Source organism: Budorcas taxicolor, chromosome 1 (assembly GCF_023091745.1).
Source record: "Budorcas taxicolor isolate Tak-1 chromosome 1, Takin1.1, whole genome shotgun sequence".
Taxonomy (NCBI): Eukaryota; Metazoa; Chordata; class Mammalia; order Artiodactyla; family Bovidae; genus Budorcas; species Budorcas taxicolor.
This window is the reverse complement of record NC_068910.1, coordinates 209,922,044-209,945,954: the sequence shown is the minus strand read 5'-3', so window position 1 is coordinate 209,945,954 and position 23,911 is coordinate 209,922,044. Positions and strand designations below refer to the sequence as shown.

The 23,911-nt window shown below is 50.2% G+C and overlaps 1 protein-coding gene across 1 annotated transcript; it reads left to right on the top strand.

Moving 5' to 3' along the window:
* The first annotated feature begins 3,631 nt into the window (after positions 1-3,631).
* SPATC1L (spermatogenesis and centriole associated 1 like) lies at positions 3,632-21,790 on the top strand. The gene is made up of 4 exons (XM_052649328.1): positions 3,632-3,833; positions 11,015-11,365; positions 20,791-20,942; positions 21,464-21,790. Exons 1-4 carry the CDS (start codon positions 3,632-3,634, stop codon positions 21,788-21,790), a joined length of 1,032 nt encoding a protein of 343 aa, XP_052505288.1.
* Positions 21,791-23,911: the final 2,121 nt, after the last annotated feature.

Genomic DNA, 23,911 nt, shown 5'->3' with positions numbered 1-23,911 from the left:
CATGAGGACCCGGTGGGCAGTTGTCTGCATGCAGTTGCCGTAGGAGGGTCCAGCCCTGCTAATACCCTTGTCCTGATGGACAGGGAGGCCTGGTGTGCTGTGATTCGTGGGGTCGCAAAGAGTCGGACATGACTGAGCGACTGAACTGAACTGAACTGGACCTCTAGCTTCCAGAACCCTGAGAAAATTAATTTCTGTTAAGTCACCCAGACTGTGGTGTTTTGTTATGGCAGCCCCAAAACACTAGTAAGACATACACCACCAATACAAATAATTGTACTAACTGTAAAGGGCTAAACATTCTGGTTAAAAGGCAAGGATTGTCATGTTGGATGAAAAGCATGACACATCTATGTTGTCCATTAGAAATTTTTTTTTTTAATGTATTCATTTGGCTTCATCGGGTCTTAGTTGTGGCATGTGGGACCTTTGTTACTGCTGGCAGGCTCAATAGTTGCAGCACATGGGCTCTCTAGTTTGTAGTGTGTGGGCTTAGTTGCTCTGTGGCAGGTAAGATCTTGGTTCCCTAACCGGGATTGAACCCGTGTCCACTGCATTGCAAGGTGGATTCTTAACCACTGAACCACCAGGGAAGACTCCAATAAGAAATTTTTAATATAAAGATACAGGATAAAGGTGAAAGCTTAGAAAAAATGTGTAATGAAAATACAAATAAGAAAAAGTGCTATATTGGTATCAGTAGATTTCAGGAAAAGGAATAGTATCAGAAATAGAGACATTTACAAATGATAAAAATGTCAATTCAACAAGAAGGCTTAGCAATCTTATATGCACCTAATAATAGAGCTTCAAAGTACATGAAGCAAAAGCTGGTGGGACTACAGAGACAATTAGACAAATACACGATAAAAGTGGGAGATTGCAGTAATTGTCTCAGCAACTGTAGATGAAACCTCCAACCAGCTTGAGTAACCGCATTTATATAACATAGCATTCTTTCCAGTGCTTATTCACTAAGATAGGCCATGTGCTGTGTCAGGAGACAAGTGTCAAGAAATTCAAAAGGTTTGAAACTGCACAGAGTGTACTGTGACTGCTGTGGAGTTAAGTTAGAAATCAGTAATAAAAAGTTTTAGAAAATCCCAAATATATGGAAATGAAACAATATACTTCTAAATCATCTATAGTCAAGCTTTCCTAGTGGTTTGGTGGTTAAGAATCTACCTTGCAATGCAGGGGACATGGGTTCGATCCCTGGTCTGGGAAGATCCCACATGCCACTGGGCAACTAAGCTTGAGTGCCACAGCTTCTGAAGCCTGTGCACCTAGAGCTGGTGCTCCACATCAAGAGAAGCCACCTCAGTGAGAAGCTCACACACTGCAATGAACAGAGCAGCCCCCAACTAGAGAGCTTTTGTGTAGCATCAAAGACCCAGCACAGCCAAAAATAAAGACATAAAAAATAAATCATCTATAATTAAAAGCACAAGGGTAATTAGAAAAATTTTCAAACTGAACAAAAAAACATAACATCAAAATTTGTGGGTTGTCACTAATGCAGCATTTAGAGACATATTTACAGGCTTACATGTTTAGTGCTGAAAATTAGGTTTCCATCTTAAGAATCTTAAAACCAAATAAGTAGAAGGAAGGGAATACTTGACAGAAGAGTAGATGTCAGATGCTGCAGAAAACATACAAGAAGATCAATGAAACCAAAAGGTGATGCTTTGAGAAAAGTTAACAGGCCTCTAGTCTGACCAAGTTAAGAACTTGTATTGAGACTACAAATGGTACATCAGTACAGATCCTGCGGAAGTAAGCCTGCACCCTTCTCTCTGGCGCATGTCGGTCCCACCACTCTGCTTCCTGTAGGTGCTCCTGCAAAACCCACTGGCACAGTTGCTGCACTTTTACATTTGGCTTTTCTGCCTTGGCTGTGCCTATTTGTGCTCAGAGGTGTGAGGCTTCAGAGAGGGTAGCAAGGAAATATGAACTGTGTGATGCCTGTATTCCACAGTGTAGATGATGTGGACAAATTCCTCAGAAGCCACAACTGTTGTCTAGATGGGAATGAGATGAAGTGGAAACGTTAAGTGACTTTATTGGTACTTAAAAAATTACATCAGAAACTTTCCCGGAAGAAAACTCTAGGCTCTCATGACCTTGCTGGTGAATTTTTCAAACATTTAGGAGAGAAATAGCAATCTAACCCAGCAAAGAGAGGAAGGAACCCTTTGCAACTCATTGTATAAGATCAATACGACCTTGATAGTAAACAGGACAAAAAAAGGAGATAGAGATCAATTTCCTCCATGAATATAGAAACTACTTAAAATATTAGCAAGCTGAATGTGATGTGTTAGAAGGGAACTGCATTATGACCAGGAAACTGGCAGGATGTTCCCAGGTCCATGGCTGAGAAGGTTTTCTTGGGTTGGGAAAGAAAATGGCATTTTAAATGTGAGGGGAGGGGCCAGCAGAGTGGAGCTACTCATGCCCCCCTGCCTGATTCTCGAGTCTGGTAGGGCACTGCCTCCAGCCTTCCTCAATGGGTGCCGTCCGTGTTTCCACTGTGCCATCTGCTGTGTCTCAGGATGTGAGAGGGACGGTTGGGATTTAGTATCACTTTTCCGCAAGCCCCACCCAGGGCTCTGTCTTCCTACAGTGACCTTGCGCTAAGTTATTAGTCTGGGAGAAGTCGAAGCTGTGTTCTGCTGGGGGCTCCTCCCACCCCACCCCAGCCCTCGCTGCCAGGGAGGGCCCTAGACATCGGCAGGAGGGGAGAGAGGACTCGATGCTCCTGTTGGGGCTCATCCTCAGGAGGAGCAGGCCTCTCTGCTGCCCGTGGGGCCAGGAAGCTGCTGACTTGGTGTGCCTCCCAGGTATATAGTTGGGGGCAGGGCTCACGGAGGTCACACTGCTTGAGGACTGGAACCTGGGCAGGACTCTGCGTGGGGTTGTCCAGACGGCCCTGTGCCCTGGCTGGGGGTCCTCAGGTGCCATACTGGTCAGTGTCCCAGATGCTCAGTGCTGGCATTTAGTGTGGGGATGCAGACGTGCTGCTGGGACCCTGAGGACCAGGGGAGTGCAGTCAGCAGGTGGCCTCTGACTGCCAGCCCTCGAGAGCCCGCCAGAGCTCCATGGGCTGTGGGGGCCGTTGAGGGGCACTCCCCGACCTGTCTCCCTTGTGCCCACAGCCTCCTCTTCCTCAGGCGTGCATCCTGGGGGTATGTCATCCACATCTGCAGGTCAGACAGCCCCAGCTCCGGGCCGGCCTGCATGCCTCCAGGACCCTGCAGGTGGCCTGCAGTTGGGGTGGGGCAGGGAAGGGGGTCCTTGAGTCACTCAATGTAGGCAGAGCTCCCCTCCCCCAGGCCTGCGGATCCTCCTGCAGCCCAGATTTCTGGCTGTTCCTGGAACATTCCGGCCTCGGCCTCGGCCTGTGCTATTCCCTTGCTGGGGAGTCCACCCCGTGAGGTGCCCCAGCCCCACCTCCTGTCCCCGCTCCTCTGCTCACCGTGGCCGAGACGCTGCCGCTTTAAGGGCGACATCACAAGGCTGCGGAAGGCCGGTGGAACTCGGGGCTCTTGGCGTTTCTGGAGCGCCCACGGGCTCTGATTTTCCATCTCCATGGGGCCGCGGGCCCACACGTGATAGAGGACTGGCCATGGCTGAGGGCAGCGAGCTGATGAACAGGCTCATGAGCGAGAACGCTGACCTCAAGAAGCAGGTGCGTCTCATGAAGGAGAACCAGATGCTGAAGCGACTGCTGAGCGAGAGCTGCCAGGAGAGCTGTGGGCGCGGGGGCCGTGACTTCCTCTTCCCCAAGGTGCCCGCCTACCCCGAGGCCTGCTCCCCGGGGAGCGCAGGTGAGCCGGCTCTGGGAGGTGGGTGGGCAGGCGGGTGGCTGCCGAGGTGCTGCCGCAGAGGCTTAAAGCAGGTCCACTGAGGCCAGCCCAGGGGACGGCGGAGCCAGGCCGTGTGTGACTCTGCTCTCCTGGAGGCTGGCCAGCCGGGCGTGCTCAGCCCTCGGCCAGGGCAGCTGTGCCCACGGTACTGGCTGATGGCTGTGCCCGGAGAGGGAAGGACCCTGCCTAGGAGAGAGACCTGTGGGTCACAGACAGGAAGTAAGTGTGGCGCGGTCACCCAGCTCACCCCGTGGGAGCCCCTTCAGAGGCCAAGACATTTTCTATGAAGGTAGCTGGCTCTGCTTGAAAGTTTTGTATGTGGGAAGTGTGACTTAGGGCATGGTTGGCGCCGTGACCTTAGTCTGAGTGGCTGGGATGTGGACCATGTGGCCCCGTGACCAGATGAGCTCCGTGTTCCTGGAGGTGATGATCACTCACTGCACAGCAGGGCAGGTGGAGTCCGTACCCCAGCCCTCGCCCTGGCAATGCCTGTGCCCACCCTGGCAATTCCTGCACATGCAGACCAGCTGTCTTCTCAGGATAAGTTGTTCACCTGGAGTGAGTTGTTTTCCTCTGTTGAAGCTTCTTTCAGAGCTGCTGCTGGTTCCCAGGGGGATGCTCGGCTGCTCTGGGACCCACTCTGGATGTGGTCACCTCCTGAATGTTGGGCGTGGTCACCTCCTGCCCTGAGCAAGCAGACCCTGTGAGCGAGCATGTCCTGGGGTGCGAGGGTCCCTCATGGCATCTCTACACCTTCAGCCTCAAGGTGGGCCTTGAGGAGGGAGCTCAGACAAGCAGGGTCCTCATGGTGGGGGATGGCGGGTAGAGGGGGGAGCAGCTGGAGGAGCCTGGGGCCCTGTCCTCAGCTTGTGGCCAAGACACACAGTGTCCCCAGGTGACCATGGGTAGAGGGGGGCCTGTCTCTCAGAGCTGTGTCCTTGACATGACACCCTGCAGAGGGTCCATGCCACCTCCTCAGCCTACGAGGAATGCCCACCTGGCAGTGGCTGCCTGAGGCACTTGTCCCCAAGGCTTTGTCTGCGCTGTGACCATTGCCAACAATCATGTACCTCGGCCTGCTCTGTTGTCCTTTGTCCTAAGAATTGAGCTTTGCTGAAGCACAAGCTGGAATCAAGATTGCTGGGAGAAATATCAATAACCTCAGATTTGCAGATGACACCACCCTTATGGCAGAAAGTGAAGAAGCACTAAAGAGCCTCTTGATGAAAGTGAAAGAGGAGAGTGAAAAAGTTAGCTTAAAGCTCAACATTCAGAAAACTAAGACCGTGGCATTGGTCCCATCACTTCATGGCAAATAGATGGGGAAACAGTGGAAACAGTGACAGACTTTATTTTTGAGGGCTCCAAAATCACTGCAGATGGTGACTGTGGCCACGAAATTAAAAGATGCTTGCTCCGTGGAAGAAAAGTTATGACCAACCTAGACAGCATATTAAAAAGCAGAGACATTGCTTTGCCAACAAAGGTGCATCTAGTCAAAGCTACGGTTTTTCCAGTAGTCATGTATGGATGTGAGAGTTGGACTATAAAGAAAGCTGAGTGCTGAAGAACTGATGCTTTTGAACTGTGGTGTTGGAGGAGACTCTTCAGAGTCCCTTGGACTGCAAGGAGATCCAACCAGTCCATCCTAAAGGAGATCGTGTCCTGAATATTCACTGGAAGGACTGATGTTGACGCTGAAACTCCAACACTTTGGCCACCTGACACGAAGAGCTGACTCATTTGAAAAGACCCTGATGCTGGGAAAGATTGAAGGCAGGAGGAGAAGGGGATGACAGAGGATGAGATAGTTGGATGGCATCACTGACTCGATGGACAAGAGTTTGAGTAAACTCTGGGAGCTGATGATGGACAGGGAGGCCTGGTGTGCTACAGTCCATGGGGTCACAAGGAGTTGAACACGACTGAGCGACTGAACTGAACCCTCAGGGCACAGAGCTGTCTGTGTGATCGGCGGATTGGCCAGGCTAGAATGTGGGCTTTGGGTGAGGTGCAGGCCCTTGCTCAGGCTGCGCTGTTCCCCATCAGGGTACAAATCAGGCCGTCTCTGGGGCATGGCCAGCACCCCACCCAATGGGTAAGCCCAGATCCTCCTGGATGAGAGTCTTAGGAGGAGCCCCAGCCCCTGGCCCGCCCGAGGCCTCAAGCCTTCCAAAGAAAGGCTTTGGAGCCCCTTTTGCAGGGTGTGGGCTGATGGGCCCCCACTGTCTTCAGAGCCACCTCCATCCCCAGGGCCTTGGGGCTGGAGTTGGAGAACCAGCAGGAGTTCCCCAGCAGAGCTCGAGGTTTCAGATGGACAGGAACTGCGCACAGCAGCGGCTCAGTGTTTGCTTTAGAAACTGGGTGTGGTTTATTTATTTATTAATTTTGGCTGCAGGCCTCTCACTGCAGTGGCTTCTGTTGTTGTGCGGCACAGGCTCCAGGGTGCACGGGCTCAGCGACTCTTGGGCTCTGGAGTGCAGGCTTCAAGTAGTTGTGGCACGGGCTTAGTTGCTCCACGGTGTGTGGGATCTCTCTGGACCAGGGATGGAACTCGTGTCCCTGCATTGGCACTTGGATTCTTTACCACCAAGCCACCAGGGAAGTTGCACAGGATGTGCTTTAAAAATCTGTTGTTCTCACTAAGCAAGATCACTTGGGGTGAGCGTGACTACTGCAGGCTCCTAGCCCCCCTCCCAGCAACATCCGCTGTCCACGTCGACTCTAGCTTCTCTCTGAAGTTTTGGTGGCTGTTTGCATGTGTATCCCAGGATCCTCAGTTTATGTGGACAGGGTGGAGCCATTCTACACTGACTCCCCAGCCATCCATCTTCCGTCCTTGACCATCGGCCATCTCCTGGAGGGCTTGCTCGCTGTTCCCTGTGGGTTCACCACCAGCCCTTAAGTCTGGTCCCCATGACAGGAGTGCTCCTCCATCTCCCAGCAGCCATGGGGGCTTCACAGGTACCCCTGCTCATGGGGGCTGTCCAGGAATCCTTGGGTCAAAGGCTACATGCAGCTCAAGTGTTGACATGGACACTGGGACCCTCTCCAAAGGGCTGTGGCCTCTCCTGCTACACCTTTCCCACAGCTGGTGTCACCCATGGGAGGGGGCCACTTTGCATATGGTGCACATGTTCTGAGGGACAGGGTGGGGTGGGGCCTTGGCCATCCTAGGCCCTCCCCTCCCAGGCCAGTTTCCTCCAGATCACCCTCGTGCCTGAGCCCCTGGCGTCTCAGAGCCTCCACGGTTGCCTAGATGCCTTGTCCTGCATGGAGTGTCCAGTGATTTTAAGTAGTTTCTGAGTGTTCTCTTTGCCTCTTCCCTTTACCATCACGAGACAGCTGCTTCTGTATTGTCATAAATACATTCTAAATAGCTGTGTAATAGTCCAGAATCAGATGAACCAGAATTTAATGAACTCTCCTTATGTTTGAAATGACAGTTCTTTTCTCTTACCCTGAAGTAAGTGTTAGTTGCTCAGTCGCTTCTGACTCTTGTGACCCCATGGACCATAACCCGTAAGGCTTCTCTGTCCATGGAATTCTCCAGGCAAGAATAATGGAGTGGATTGTCATTTCCTTCTCTAGCCCTGAAATAAGTGAAGTGAAGTGAAGTCGCTCAGTTGTGTCCGCCTCTTTGCGACCCCGTGGACTGTAGCCCACCAGGCTCCTCCGTCCATGGGATTCACCAGGCAAGAATACTGGAGTGGGTTGCCATTTCCTTCTCCAGGGGATCTTCCCAACCCAGGGATTGAACCCAGGTCTCCCACATTGCAGGCAGATGCTTTAACCTCTGAGCCACCAGGGAAGCCCATCCTGAAGTAAATACCACAGCAAAAGCATTTTCTATTCAGAGTTATTGCTTTAGGGTATGTTTCCCTAAAGGTAGAATCACTGGCTCAGAAGGCAGGGTAATTATTTTCACATCTCTTTTTCTTACATTTGCCCAGAGAGTGAGATCGTCCCCTGCACCTCTGTTAAGCTGCTCTGACTTTGTTTCTTCAAGTCTCTTTAGCCATTTCTCGCATATATCTTTCACATTAATTGGTTTATTCCTGGGGCACTTTATGTTACTTATTGCAATCATGGATGGGATTTCTTTTTCCACTGTGTTTTCAGTTATCTGTGTTACTGTGTTTTGGAGATCTGTTGACTTGTAAATATTTAGCCTATATCCAGGCCCCTTATCATATTTTGCTTACTTTATATTTTTATTTTTACTTTTGGCCACCAGGCATGCTGGTTCTTAGTTCCCCAACCAGGGGTTAAACCCAGGCCCTGGGCAGTGAGAGCGTGGAGCCCGAACCACTAGACCACCAGGGAATTCACTACCCAGTCCCTCCCTGAGCTATTTTGTTCTGCTGAGTTTTCCAGTTCTTTCTCCCCTGTTTTCTCAGTTCTGTAGCTGCTGTTTACAGACTTAAATGGGGTTGGCGGCTCAGACGGGCTTCCCTGCTGGCTCAGTGGTAAAGAATCCACCTGCCAAGCAAGAGACAGGGCTCAATCCCTGGTTCAGGATGATCCCCTGGAGAAGGGAATGGCAACCCACTCCAATATTCTTGCCTGGAGAATACTCACAGACAGAGGAGCCTGGCGGGCTACAGCCCATGGGGTCACAAAGAGTTGGACACGTCTTAGCAACTGAACAACAACGGCAGCTCATACGCTCGTTTCTGTCTTTCTTCCTTAGGAATCCCAGGACTTTTGGCCTTGACAGCCTCCCCGCTCATCCTTCTGGAGGGTGGTCGGCAGTGGACAGCCCTGTCTGTCCAGGTATTGGGGGTGGGGGGTGTAGGCTGGGCGCTGGGGAAAAGCCTTCTAGTCCTTATTTTTAAAGAACAACAATGACAACAAAATTGAAGAAGGGCTCATTTTGTTAAGATTTTATGACCTCACTTCTGTACTGGCCGAAGTGCCCTCGGCTGCACCCCCACTGGCCTGTGGGGTCTTGTTCCACTGTGTCGTTGAGAGACTCCTGGTTCTGGGCCTGAGCTGTTTGCTGTGGGATCTGTTTGGCTGGGGCTTCGCTCAGGATCTCTGGACTCTGTTTTCTCTGATTCCTATGTGAATCTGGGCTGCAGTTTTCTTTCTGTGAGTTGTCTTTTCAGGGATTTGATATCAGAGTTGTGACAATTTATAAGCTTGATAATCAAGCATCGTTTAATTTTTTCAGTGTTCCAGCCTCATTCATGTGATACAGGGGTTGTGAATTGTTTGGAGACTTGAAAGAACTCATTCACCAACCACCCAGGCCTTCAGCTCTTTGCCCATAATTCTATAACTTCTAGGTTTTTATTTTTTGCTTATTCATCTGTGCAGGTTTTCTACTTCTTATTGAGTCATTGAAAATAGCTTCCCAAGTGATCTCTCGTTTATTAAAGTTTTCAAGTAATATTCAATTGGATATAATCTTTTATGATTTAAACATTGTCTTCCTGGTCATTCTTATCTGGCTTTTCTCATTTTCAATTTTATTCTTTTGTTTTCTGTTTCTCTAAAGTAGCTTTCCACACTTTCACTATCTTATTGGACTTTTTGTAGAACTGTTTCAAGTTTATTTCTGCTGCTATTTTTATTATTCTCTGACTTTTGCTTTCTTCAAGAGTTCATCCCTATATGAATGTTTAATTTTTTGATGATGTTTTAGAAGTAATTAAAGGATTTAAGTTGCTAATTTCACTTTAGATACAGTTTTAAATGTATTGATGTCAATATACCTAGTGTTCTGATTTTCATTATTTCTCAATAATCATTTTTTCTATTTTTATTTTCTCCTTGATCTGATTATTACTGAAGATAATTTTTTTTTGTAGTATGTATATATTTTTTGGTCTTAGTTGTGGCACTTGGGCTTTCTAGTTGTGGAGTGGACTGAGTTGTTCTGTAGTATGTGGGATCTTAGTTCACTGACTAGGGACTGAACCCACAATCCTTGCATTGCAAGGTGAGTTCTTAACCACTGGACCATTGGGGAAGTCCTGAGAATGCTTTTAATTTTGAGGAGATGGGGTTTTCTATTGACTCTGACTCATTTATAGTTTAATATGGTTTGAAAGTTTTGACTATGTGTGTATGTATGTGTATATGAAGTCGCTCAGTCGTGTCCGACTCTTTGCGACCCCATGGACTGCAGCCTACCAGGCTCCTCTGTCCATGGGATTCTCCAGGCAAGAATACTGGAGTGGGTTGCCACTTCCTTCTCCAGGGGATCTTCCCGACCCAGGAATCGAACCCAGGTCTTCCACATTGCAGGCAGACGCTTTAACCTCTGAGCCACCAGGGAAGTTTTGACTGAGGATTTAAAAAACTGTTTTATGTTTCACACAACTTTGTTAAGCCTTGGGAATAACAGAAGGGAATTTCAGTTCACTAAATAGAAACTAAAAGTGAAGTGCAAACACACCTGACCGCACAACAATCCCTTTAAAATTAGGTCACAGATATGGCTCTTCCCCAAGCCCATGAGTAGAGTTTTCCCGGCCCCTGCCCATGGCTGGGATGGCCTACCTCCCCTGGGAATATGGGAGTCCTGAACAAAGGGGCCCAGGCTCCTGGAACTGAGCCAGAGGAAGAACAAGCACCGGGGGCCCTTGCTGCCTCACTGCTGTGACTTCATGACAGTTCCTGGACCGTGTGTCTGGCAGGGGACACACATGAGGGACGCTGACCACCGCTCTGCTTTTACAAGGAATCCTGGAAGCAGTCCCATGTGCAGCAGGGTGGGGGGGTGGATGAAAAAAATCCATGTGTGTGTGTGCATGTATGTGCAGATGTGTGCCCATGTATGCACGTGTGCCAGGAAATGGTTCAGTGAACCATAGAGCTACCCAATGACACACTCATCATGGATAAATCTCAAAAAAAGAAGTTTCATAATAAAAGGTGCTGGACGATACCATTTATATAAAATTTAAGACACACATGTAGGTCACTGTCACAGTGTGTGGACACACAGTGGGAGTGTTGGAGGCCATACGTGTGCTGTGCCTCTGGACCTGGGGCTGCTGGTGTCCTGGGATCCATCGCCTCCTCCAGAGGGGAAGTGGGGGCAGATGTCAGAGCTGGGGGCAGGGTCTCTGCAAGATGCGGGTGCTCCAGGAGCCTCCGCCTCACAGCTTGTTCCTCCCTCCCTGCCCCAGTTCCAGACTTTGGAAGGTTCACCAGTGGCCCTGATGCACCCTCCCAGCTGCAGGGGTCCTCCCTGGAAGACCTGCTGTGCTCACATGCCCCCCTCTCCAGCGAGGACGACGCCTCCCCGGGCTGTGTGACGTCCTCCCAGGTGCCCTTCAAGGCTTTTCTCAGCTCCCCAGAACTGCGTGTCTCCCGAGGCTCCGACCGAAAGCTGTCCCCACTTCTGAGCCCCTTGCAGGACCCACTGGTGGAGAAGACCCTGCTGGAGACCCGGGAAGTGGGCCGGCCCAAAAAGGTGTGCTTCTCAGAGAGCAGCCTGCCCTCCGGGGACCGAACCAGGAGGAGCTACTACCTGAATGGTGAGGAGGGTGAGGAGCAGGCAGGAGTGGGGGGTTGGCCGCTGGGGAGGGCCCAGCTTCTGCATCCAGCCAGCAGCTGGAGAAGGAGAGTGTGCCCATGCTCCTGGGATCTGGGGCCCTGTCTGTACACATTTTTTGACCATTTAAATAAGTGAGTAGCTTATCTTCTTATGATTGAGTTGTGTATTCTGGATACCAGACTTTTTTGGTACATGTTTTGCAGATATGATCCATGAAGGGGGAGGGGGTATCCTTCCCTCCTCCAGTGGACTACATTCTGTCAGAACTTTTCACTATGACCCACCCATCTTGGGTGGCCCTACAAGGCATGGCTCATAGCTTCATTGAGTTATACAGGCCTCTTTGCCATGACAAGGCTGTGATTCTGCTTCATTGACTACACTAAAGCCTTTGACTATGTGGATCACAATAAACTGTGGAAAATTCTGGAAAGTAAACTGTGGACATGGGAATACCAGACCACCTTACCTGTCTCCTGAGAAACCTGAATGTAGGACAGGAAGCAACAGTTAGAACTGGACATGGAACAACTGACTGGTTCAAAATTGGGACAGGACTATGTCCAGGCTGTATGTTGTCACCCTGCTTATTTAACTTACATGCAGAGCTCAGTTCAGTTCAGCTCAGTTGCTCAGTCATGTCTGACTCTTTGGGACCCCATGGACTGCAGCATGCCAGGCTTCCCTGTCCATCACCAACCCCTGGAGCTTGCTCAAACTCATGTCAATTGAGTCTGTAATCCAACCATCTCATCCTCTGTTGTCCCCTTCTCCTCCTGCCTTCAATCTTTCCCAGCATCAGGGTCTTTTCCAACCAGTCAGTTCTTCTCATCAAGTGGCCAAGTTCTTTCTCATCATGTGGAGCTTCAGCATCAGTCCTTCCAATGAATATTCAGGACTGATTTCCTTTAGGATTGAATGGTTGGATCTCTTTGCAGTCCAAGGGATGCTCAAGAATCTTCTCCAACACCACAGTTCAAAAGCATTAATTTTTTAATGCTCAACTTTCTTTATGGTCCAGGTCTCACATCCATACATGACTACTGGAAAAACCATAGCTTTGACTAGACAGATCTTTGTCAGCAAAGTTATGTCTCTGCTTTTTAATATGCTGTCTAGGTTAGTCATAGCTTTTCTTCCAAGGAGCAAGCGTCTTTTAATTCCATGGCTGCAGTCACCATCTGCAGTGATTTTGGAGCCCAAGAAAACAAAGTCTCTCACTGTTTCCATTGTTTCGCATCTATTTGCCATGAAGTGATGGGACCAAATGCCATGATGTTCGTTTTTTGAATATTGAGTTTTAAGCCAGGTTTTTCACTCTCCTCTTTCACTTTCATCAAGAGGCTCTTCAGTTCCTCTTCACTTTCTGCCATAAGGGTGGTGTCATCTGCATATCTGAGGTTATTGATATTTCTCCTGGCAATCTTGATTCCAGCTTGTGCTTCATCCAGCCTGGCATTTCTCATGATGTACTCTGCATAGAAGTTAAATAAGCAGGGTGACAATATACAGCCTTAACATACTCCTTTACCAATTTGGAACCAGTCCATTGTTCCATGTCTGTTTCTACATGCAGAGTACATCATGCGAAATGCTGGGCAGGATAAATCACAAACTGGAATCAAGATTGCTGGGGGAAATATCTCCAGGAGTTTGCTCAAATTCTTGTCCATTGTGTTGGTGATGCTATCTAACCACCTCATGCTGCCCCCTTTTCCTTTTGCCTTCAGTCTTTCCTAGCATCAAGGTCTTGTCTAATGAGTCAGCTCTGTGCATCAGATTACCAGAGATTTGGAGCTTCAGCATCAACATCAGTCCTTCCAGTGAATACTCAGGGTTGATTTCCTTTAGGATTGACTGGTTTGATCTCCTTGCCATCCAAAGGGCTCTCAAGAGTCTTCTCCAACACCACAGTTCAAAAGCATCAATTCTTTAGCTTTTAGCCTTCTTTATGGTCCAATTGTCACATCCATACACGAATACTGGAAAAACCATAACTTCGATCATATGGACCTTTGTTGACAAAGTGATGTCTCTGCTTTTTAATATGCTATCTAGGTTTGTCATAGCTTTTCTTCCAAAGAGCAAGCTTTTTTTCATTTTATGGCTGCAGTCACCATCTGCAGTGATTTTGGAGCCCAAGAAAAAAAAATCTGTCACTGCTTTCAATTTTCCCCCTTCTATTTGCTATGTTCAAAATCCCTCAAGCTAGGCTTCAGCAGTATGTGAACTATGAACTTCTAGAGGTACAAGCTGGATTTATAAAAGGCAGAGAAACCAGAGATCAATTTGCCAACATCTGTTGGATCATAGAAAAAGCAAGGGAATTCCAGAAAAACATCTGCTTCATTGACTACAAAATGATCATCTTTGTTGTGGTGATCTTTGTTCAGTGGTCCTTCATGTTACTATCGTAATTGCTTTGGGACACCAAGGACTACGCCCATGCAAGACAGAAAACTTAATGCGTAAGTGTTGTGGGTGTTCTGACTATTCCACTGACCAGCCCCCCTCCACCCCTCTCCCTCTGCTGGGGCCTCCCTTGTCTCTGAAACACAACAGTATTGAAATTAGGTAAGTTAATAACCCTTCAGTGGCCTCTAAGTGTTCAAGTGAAAGGAAGAGTTACACATCTCTCACTTTAAATCAAAACATAGAAATGATTAAGCTCAGTGAGGAAGGCATGCCGAAAGCCAAAGTGGGTTGAAAGCTGGGCCTCTTGTGCCAAACAGTCAAGCTGCAAATGTGAAGGAAAGTTCTTGAAGGAAATGAAAAGTGCTACAGTGAGCACACAAATGATAAGGAAGCACAACAGCTTTATTGCAGATATAAAGAATGTTTCAGTGGTCTGGGTAGAAGATCAAACCAGCCATGCCATTCCCTTAAGGGAAAGCCTCCTCCAGAGCAAGACCCCAACCCTCTTCAGCTCTGTGAAGGCTGAGAGAGTTGCAGAAACTGCAGAAGAGAAGTTTGAAGCCAGCAGAGGTTGGTTCATGAGGTTTAAGGAGAGAAGCCATTTTATAACATCAAAATGCAAAGTGAAGCATCAAGGTCTGGTGTAGAAGCTGCAGCAAGTTGTCCAGAAGATCCAGCTCAGATAATTCATTAAGGTGGCTACACTAAAGGACAGATTTTCAATGTAGATGAAACAGCCTTCTCTTGGAAGAAGATTCTATCTAGAACTTTATAGCCAGAGAGTAGAAGTAAGTGCCTGGCTTCAAAGCATCAAAGGACAGACTGATTCTCTTTTTAGGGGCTAATGCAGCTGGTGACTTGAAGTTGAACCCAGTACTCATTTATCATCTAAAAGAATTCAGTTCAGTTCAGTCGCTCAGTCGTGTTCGACTCTTTGTGACCCCATGAATCGCAGCATGCCTGGCCTCCCTGTCCATCACCAACTCCTGGAGTTTACTCAAACTCATGTCCATTGAGTTGGTGATGCCATCCAGCCATCTCATCCTCTGTCGTCCCCTTCTCTGCCTGCCCCCAACCCCTTCCAGCATCAGAGTCTTTTCCAATGAGTCAACTCTTCGCATGAGGTGGCCAAAGTATTGGAGTTTTAGCTTCAGCATCAGTCCTTCCAATGAACACCCAGGACTGATCTCCTTCAGAATGGAGTGGCTGGATCTCCTTGCAGTCCAAGGGACTCAAGAGTCTTCTCCAACGCCACAGTTCAAAAACATCAATTCTTCAGCACTCAGCTTACTTCACAGTCCAGCTCTCACATCCATACATGACTACTGAAAAACCATAGCCTTGACTAGATGGATGTTTGTTGGCAAAGTAATGTCTCTGCTTTTGAATATACTATCTAGGTTGGTTATAACTTTCCTTCCAAGGAGTAAGCATCTTTTAATTTCTTGGCTGCAATCACCATCTGCAGTAATTTTGGAGCCCAGAAAAATAGAGCCTGACACTGTTTCCACTGTTTCCCCATCTATTTCCCATGAAGTGATGGGACCAGATGCCATGATCTTCGTTTTCTGAATGTTGAGCTTTAAGCCAACTTTTTCACTCTCCTCTTTCACTCTCATCTAGAAGCTTTTTAGTTCCTCTTCACTTTCTGCCATAAGGGTAGTGTCATCTGCATACCTGAGGTTATTGATATTTCTCCCGCCAATCTTGATTCCAGCTTGTGCTTCTTCCAGCCCAGCGTTTCTCATGATGTACTCTGCATATAAGTTAAATAAGCAGGGTGACAATATACAGCCTTGACATACTCCTTTTCCTATTTGGAACCAGTCTGTTGTTCCATGTCCAGTTCTAAATGTTGCTTCCTAACCTGCATACAGGTTTCTCAAGAGGCAGGTCAGGTGATCTGGTATTCCCATCTCTTTCAGAATTTTCCACAGTTTATTGTGTTCCACATAGTAAGTCATAGCATAAATCTAACAGAATTATGCTACATCTACTCTGCGTGTGTTCTATAAATGGACAACAAAGCCTGGATGACAGCATATCTATTTGCAGAATGGTTCACTGAATACTTTAAGCCCACTATTGAGACGTACTGCTCAGGAAAAAGATACCTTTCAAAATATTCCTGCTCATTGATGATACACCTCGTCACCCAAGGTCTCTGATGCAGATGGACACGGAGATTAAAGTTGTTTACATGCTGCTAAGTCACATCCATTCTGCCCATGTATCAAGGAGTACATTTGACTTTCAAGTTTTATTACTGAAGAAATATACTTCATAGGGGCTTCCCTGGTGGCTCGAACGGTAAAGAATCTGCCTGCAATGTGGGATACCTGGGTTCAATCCCTGGGTTGGAAAGATTCCCTGGAAGGGGGCATGGCAACCCATTCCAGTATTCTTGCCTGGAGAATTCCATGGACAGAGGAGCCTGGCAGGCTACAGTCCATGGGGTCACAAAGAGTTGGACACGACTGAGCCAGTGACCACAGCACAGCACAGCACATACTTCATAACGCCATAGCTGCCGTAGGTAGTGGTTCCTCTGAGCTGGAACTTTCTGGAAAGGATTCATCATTCTAGATGCCACTAGGACATTCATGATTCACAGGAAGAGGTAAGAATACGGACATTAACAGGAGTCTGGAAGAAGTTGATTCCAGCCCTCATGGATGACTTGGAGGGATTCAAGACTGCACTGGGGGTGTGGCTGCAGATGTGGGAACAGCGAGAGAACTGTAGTTAGAAGAGGAGCCTGAGATGCGGCTGAGCTGCTGCCGCTGCAGATAAAGGCTTCACACAGGAGGAGCTGCTTCCTATGGGTGAGCTAAGAAAGTGGTTTCCTGAGGTGGAATCTACTCCTGGGGAAGATGCTGAAACGACGACAGAGATTTAGAACAGTACGCAAACTTAGCTGAGAAAGCAGTGGCAGGGTTTGACAGGGGCTAACTTTAATTTTGAAAGAAGTTCTATCGTGGGTAAAATGCTCTGAAATAGCATTTCTTGCTACAGAGAAATTATTCCTGAAAGGAAGAGTCAGTCAATATGGCAAACATCATTGTTACCTTTTTAAAGAAATTGCCACACCAACCCCAACTTTCAGCAACCACTGCCTGATCAGTCAGAATCTGTCAATACTGAGGCAGGACCCTCCACCAGCAAAAAGGTTATGTCTCACTGAAGGCTTAGAGGATGGTTAACAATTTTTAGCAATAAAGTATTTAAAAATTAAGGTATGTACCTTTTTTTTTTGGACATAATGCTTTGTACATTATAGACCACACTGCAGTGTAAACCTAACTTTTACGTGCACTAAGAAACAACAATTCACATGACTCGCTGTCTTTTTCCTTTTTTTTGGTTATCCTCTTTTTTTAAATTACTCGACTTGCTTTCATGTGGTATTTGCTTTATTGTGGTGGTCTGGAACTGAAACCAGCAATATGTCCAAGGTATGCCTGTACATCTCTCCATCTTTTTAGTTCTTTAAAAATACATTTCAGTAATATTTTATAGCTTCTATGTGCAGGTCTTGCACATTTTTGTTGAATTTACCCTTTAGTATTTCATGTTTTTGATGCTATAATGAATAGTACTTTTTATCAATATGAATTTCTGATTATTTGTTTCTAATATATAGTAACACAATTGATTTTGTATATTTATCCCATGATGGTCAACTTGACTGGGCCATTAGTTGCCCAGATATTTGGTCAAACATTATTCAGGGTATGTCTATGAGAATGTTTTTAGATGAGTTTAATATTTAACTCAATAGACTGAATAAAGCAGACTGGCCTCCTGAATGTGGGTAGGCCTCATACAATCAGTTGCAGGCCTGAGTAGGATAAAAAGGCTGACTCTCTCCCAAGTAAGAGAAAATTCCTCCTGCCTGACTGCCGTTGGATTACAACTGGAATCTCAGCTCTTCTTGGGTCTCAAGCCTCCAGTCCTTTAAACTGGAGCCACACCATGGGTTCCCTTGTTTCTCAGACCTTGAACTCAGCCTGGGACTACATCATCAGCTCTTCTGAGCCTCCAGCTTGCTGACTCACCATCGCAGAATTATGTCAATATTCATAATTGCGTGAGCCAATTCCTTTTAATAAACACACAGAGACACACACAGACACAGACATACACACAGATAGGTTCTACTTCCATCTGTAAAATCTATGGTGATACCATCTCTTATTTCTGATAGCGGTAATTTTTTCTTCCTCTTTTTCTGTAATTAATCTGGCTAGGGGTTTATCAATCTTACTGACTTTTTTCTATGAGGAATAGCTTTTTGGTCAGATCTTGAAGGGCCCAGGTTGGACTAGAAATGCTTTCTAGATCTTCTCAGATCTAGAGGTTGCTCGTTCCTTCCACCGAATTTATCCTTTAGAGGAGGCGAGGCAGGGAGAGGGGCCGGCTCCTGATGAGATAACTGTATTAATACGGAAGGGGAGACTGTTTCCTGCTCGTCCATGGGCCTGTTTGCCCTACCATGCTTCTGTGTGCTGTATCTGGTCCTCAGCTGGAATTCCTGGGTCGCTTCTGCAGTGTCGCCAAGTGATTTTGGCAGGAGTGCACTGAAAACCAGGGCTTCCCAGGTGGTTCGGTGGTAAAGAACCCGCCTGCCAGTGTAAAAGACATGGGTTTGATCCTTGGGTCGGGAAGATTCCCTGGAGAAGGAAATGGCAATCGACTCCAGTATTCTTGCCTGGGAAATCCCATGGACAGAGGAGCCTGGCAGGCTATGGTCTGTGGAGTCACAAAAAGTTGGACATGACTAAACAACACTGAAAACTACAAAACATTGAAAGAAATGAAAGAAGACCTAAGTAAATGTAAAAAGTCTTCTGGTCATGGCTTGAAGGACCTAATATTATCAAGATGGCAAACCTCCCCAAATCAATCTACAAATTTCAATGGAATCCCTATCAAAGTTTCACCTGACTTCTTAGCAGAAATTGTATGTATCCTAAAATTTGTATGGAGATGCATGGGACTCAGAATAAGCAAAACAGTCTTAAAAAAGGAGAATAAAATTGGAGGACTCATGCTTCCCAATTTCAAAATTTACTGTAAAGGTACAGTAATCAGCAGGCTGGTACTGGTGTAAGGACAGGCATACAAGTCCATGAAATAGAATCAAGAGTCAGAGATAAACCCATGTATTTACAAGTCTGATGTCTGGCAAGGGTCTCAAGACAATTCAATGGAGAGAGAAGAGTCTTTTCAACAAATAGTGCCAGGAAAGTGGATCTCCACATGCAAACAGCTGAAGCTGGACTTCATATCACCTATGAAAATTAACTCAAAATGCATCAAAGATTTTTTAAAAGACCTAAAAGAGCTAAAACCATAAAACTGTTAGAAGAAAACATAGACATAAACCTTATGACCTTGGATTTGGCCACAGAGTTTCAGCTGTGACAGACCTGGACCGTGCTAAGTTCAACCTCATTTTCCCTGCTCAGCACGTCCACTGGAGCGGCCGAGGGAGCAGGAGGACACGGGCCCCCTCACCTATCCCAGTGCCCACAGAGGAGGAGGAGCTACCCACACCTGGCCTTGATAAGCATGTGTTGACTGCCATTCTGTTCCTTCCCAGAGTGACTAGCCAGGATTCTGGGATGGGTGGCTATGTGGGCAGTCCCAGGATGGGGCTGAGGGAGGGAGAGCAGCTGCCCACGGTCACAGGTAGGGTTGGTCCTGCAGTCCAGTGCGCACAGCTGCACAGAAGCCCTTGCGGAGGTCTCGGAGTGGCCCAGTGACTCCCTGGGCCACTGAGCCCTCCAGCAGGGTGGGGAGTCAGACCAACCTCTATGTGGTGGCGGTCCTGAGCCCTTGGTAGGCACAGGTGTCTGTGGGTAACAGGACCTGGGGCCAGCTCTCCATGGCAGAGCACCCAGCCCGTCTGTGCACTACCTGCCTGCTGGACGGACCCTGTGGGGCTTCACCATCCAACACTCTTGGGAGGGGTTTGGATCACTGTCGGGTTAGAAAGTTGCAGGGCTTTAGAAAAAGCTTTAGAAATGGGCCTGTTATTAAGTGTCTCCTGTGGGGAGGAGCAGAGTTCGGGACACTTGGGGGCCTGTGCAAGTGCCCGCTCTCCCCGCAGAGTGCATCCTGGTCAGTGGGGCACGCCAGGCGCCGTGAGGCGGGCCCTTCCTCACTCCATGCTCCCTCAAAGTCAGGTGCACCTGGTGGTAACGGCCGTCAGTGTGATCTTCAGAGAGCATGGCAGTTTCGAAGGGCAGTGGTGGGATCGTGGCATCGGGTGGAAGATGTGCAGCCATCAGAGGCTGCCGTGGGGAGGGGCAATTTGGAAGCAATTTTGGAGGGTAGGATGGTTGATGTGCTGGGGTGATATTGGGGGAAATAATTAGAATCTCCCGTGAACCCAGCAACCCTCAAGTCTTATTATGAAATAAGCATTAGACCAGCCTGCAATACACACAGGCTGCTGAGGCAGAGCGTCTCACTGTTTCACGTAGCTATGCAGGCTGGACCCACACGGGCTACATATGTGTTCTTGAGTTAACCAGGACCCTACCTTCAGGTGGGGACATGCCTAGCCCATTCTGAGTTCACCTGGTCATGGGGCTGAGAGGTCCGAGGGGCGTCACCCCAGACCAGGTGCTGAGCTGGTGCTGGTGACAAGGGGACCAGAAGCCAACCCTGGGCTGTGAAACGTCCACCTCAGGGAACTGAGGCAGGGCCTGGGATCGGGGCTGCCAGGGAGCAGTGGAGAACAGGGAGAAGGGTGCCCCCTCCGGTCACCACTGGGCCCTGCAGGAAGGCCTTGCTGGGGTCCCCAGGCTTCACCTCAGACCCACAGTGGCAACATCTGGGTAAGCCCTCTCCCTGAAATGGACCCTGGAGCACAGGCAGGAGGAATGTGGGCAGCCCTGGACCCTCTGAACCCCTTGACCCTCCTACTCTCCCAGATACTGGCTGCCCTTCTCACCAGCCCCGCCCAACCCTGCCCCCCAGAGATCCAGAGCTTTACTGGCACCGAGAAGGATGGTCGCATTGTCGGGGAGATTGCCTTCCAGCTGGACCGGCGCATCCTGGCTTATGTCTTCCCAGGGGTGACCCGGCTCTACGGCTTCACTGTGTCCAACATCCCTGAGAAGATCAAACAGGTACGCCTCCCTGGCTGGAGGCCTTCCCCTGGCCGGGTCCCTGACCTGCCCTAGGACTCTTCCAGCCCAAGGTCCCATCCTTGCCCCTCCCCGCCCCCCCCCCACCCCTGCCCCAAGGTCCCCTGGCCCCCAGTCTGCTGTAGTGCCCACAGCCGCAGCCCTGGGCAAGGCTGAGTGGTGTCTGAGTGGGGAATAGATAAGCTGCCCCACGAGTTCCTTTACCTGTCTTTCGTAGTCTGGGACAGCCTCAGGAGTGGCCTGGGGCGGGGAGCCCCGTGACGCTCTGCCCCACTGGCAAGGCACCTTTTCCGGGCTCCTGGGGTGGAGCTGCCTGCCCTTCTGTCAGTCCCTCTGCGCTGGAGGGAAACTGGCCCCCTGGTGGGGGCCTGCCTCTGGGCCTCAGTGTCCCCATCGACACAGCTGTGCTGGGAGGGCACCAGGATCTCGCCCCGGGCCTGCGCCTGGCCTCCCCGTCCCCGCGGGTCCCTGGCCCTGCCGCCTACTCGCGCCTGTGCCCGCAGACGTCCATCAAGTCCCTGGACGGCTCGGTGGACGAGAAGAAGCTGCGGGAGCTGACACACCGCTACCTGACGCTGACGGCGCGCCTGGAGAGGCTGGGCTACAACCGCGACGTGCATCCTGTGTTCAGCGAGTTCCTTATCAACACCTACGGCATTCTGAAGCAGCGGCCGGACCTGCGTGCCAACCCGCTGCACAGCAGCCCGGCCGCCCTGCGGAAGCTGGTCATCGACGTCGTGCCCCCCAAGTTTCTGGGCGACTCACTGCTGCTACTCAACTGCTTGTGCGAGCTCTCCAAGGAGGACAGCCGCCCGCTCTTCGCCTGGTGAACCCGCGCCCCGCGCCTCCCTGCAATAAAAGCGTGTTGCAACCTCGGGCGCCACGCTCCTCCTCGTCCGCTCCCCGGCCGGCGCGCCGAGGGCGCCAGGGCCCGGTGGGCCGCTGCCCGCGCTGTCCCGCCCCCCGGCCGGCGCGCACCCTGGCGCCCGCCCCACCGCCCACACCTGCGCGGTGAGCCCTAGTCTATTAAAGTCGTCTGTTTGCTGTTCCTCCTTTACCGCTGCTCTTTGAGGGCCGGCGGCGGGTTCCTGTGGGGGTCTCCCTGGAGGGCAGGGCCTGGGGCCAGGGTTCAGCCGCGGACAGGGCAGCTGCAGAGTCCGCGGCAATGTGAAGACACAGGCCCTTGTTCAATGCCAGGGACAGCAAGACAGCAGCGGAGCTTTAAAGCAGGTGCCCGCGTGCAGCCGGATGGGCGTCCCTGTCAGTGAGGCCGGTCCAGGGTTGGCAGTTCACCTGCGAGAGGATTCCTGGCAGCCGGAGCCCCTGGAGGGGAGCCGGTGTGGGCTGGGCTCTTCCTGCCGGGTTCTGGACTCGCGAGCCCTGGTCCTTTTGGCTGCGGGGTGGTCACAGAAACCAGTATCGGGGCACTGACTGATGAGATCGCTTTCCCTATAAATAGTGGAGCTTTCCAGGGTCCCCTCCTCAGGAGATATTTTTAGCACCTACCAGCATTTTCAATGTTTCAAAACTGCCCCCAGAACTGGTCTTGGCATCACACTGGGTCCCCTCTGTGCCTCTTGCATTCCCAGCTGTGGCCAAGCCCTGGGCCAGACCTATTTCCATAGGAGACACAGCCCTCTGCCTTGCAACTTTCACACCACCCCCCATCTCTCCTGAGGTCTAGAGAGGGCAGGTGGCCCTCTGGGGCCCTGCGACCAGCCCCTCCCTGGCTCCTCCTCTGCCATAGGTAGGAGGATGAAGGTGCCAGGATGCCTGTCCCTTGTTCCCCACAGCCTGGCATGTCCCAGATGCCCCGGCTCCTCAGACCCTGCCTCAGACAGCTCGGGTGCTGTAACGAACACTACCGACGGGGTGGCTTGAACAGTAGACATTTATCATCTCACAGTTCTGGAGGTGAAGCCTGAGATGGTGCCACAGGGCTGGTTCCTCTGCGGCCTGTCTCCTCGGCATGCAGACAGCTGTCTCCTGGTGTCTCCCGCCCGGTGTCCTCACGTGTCATCCTCCCCGTGCGTCTCTGGTCTCATCTCCTTCTCACAAGGACACCAGTCCTACAGGATTAGGACCCACCTTAGTGGCTGCATTTTAACCTCATCACCTCTGTAAAGACCCTGGCTCCAGACCGTGCTGGGGTGAGGGCCAGGTGGTGCTGGGGCTTGCACTGGGACCATGTGCGACGGCCGGTCACCCACACTCACCCACAGTCACCCGAGAGCTGCAGCTGCACAGGACGGGCCTGCCCCCAGCCTGCAGGGTCTCTGGACTCCCCCAACCCCTTCTCCCTCTTCCAGTTCCCGTGAGCAGCTGCTAGAGGGGTGGGCTTCCAACTGCCCAGACAGCTGGGGGCCTGAAAGACCTGGGTGTCTCCTCTCCTGGCCCCGTGGTGACTGTGAGAAGAGTGAAGCGGCTTTGGACCTGATCACTCGAAAGGCCATGTGGGGCACCCAATGCCAGGAGAAACACGGATGGTGTGGGCTGCTCTTGGGAGGGGCCTGCGGGGGTCCGTGTGCTGCCAGGGTGACCATGTGATGGGTGGGCCTTTGCAGAAGGGAAACAGCACCACCCCCAGTTCAAAAATCATGAAGGACTTCAAGATGGCATTGACCTGAGCTGGCCCTCTCTGCTCAGGGCCCTGCTGACCTGGGGGTACATGGCCCCTTGTGGGGATTCTCTGGCCTCAGTGGGGTGGGAGCTGGGCCTCACCTGCCTGCCCCTTCCCAGTGCCATGGGCCTGCACTCTGCCCCCCCCCCCCACCAATACCCACCCTCCTGACAGCCTCCTGCTGACCTCTGCTGAGAGCCAGGCCCAGGGCCTCACACACGGTCCCTCTTGTCTCTCTGTGGCCCTGAGGCTCAGTTTTTCCACAAAGAAACAGCGACCAGGAGGGTCGCCCAGAGGGTCACCAGGGGGCCCTGGGCCCATCTAGGCCTGG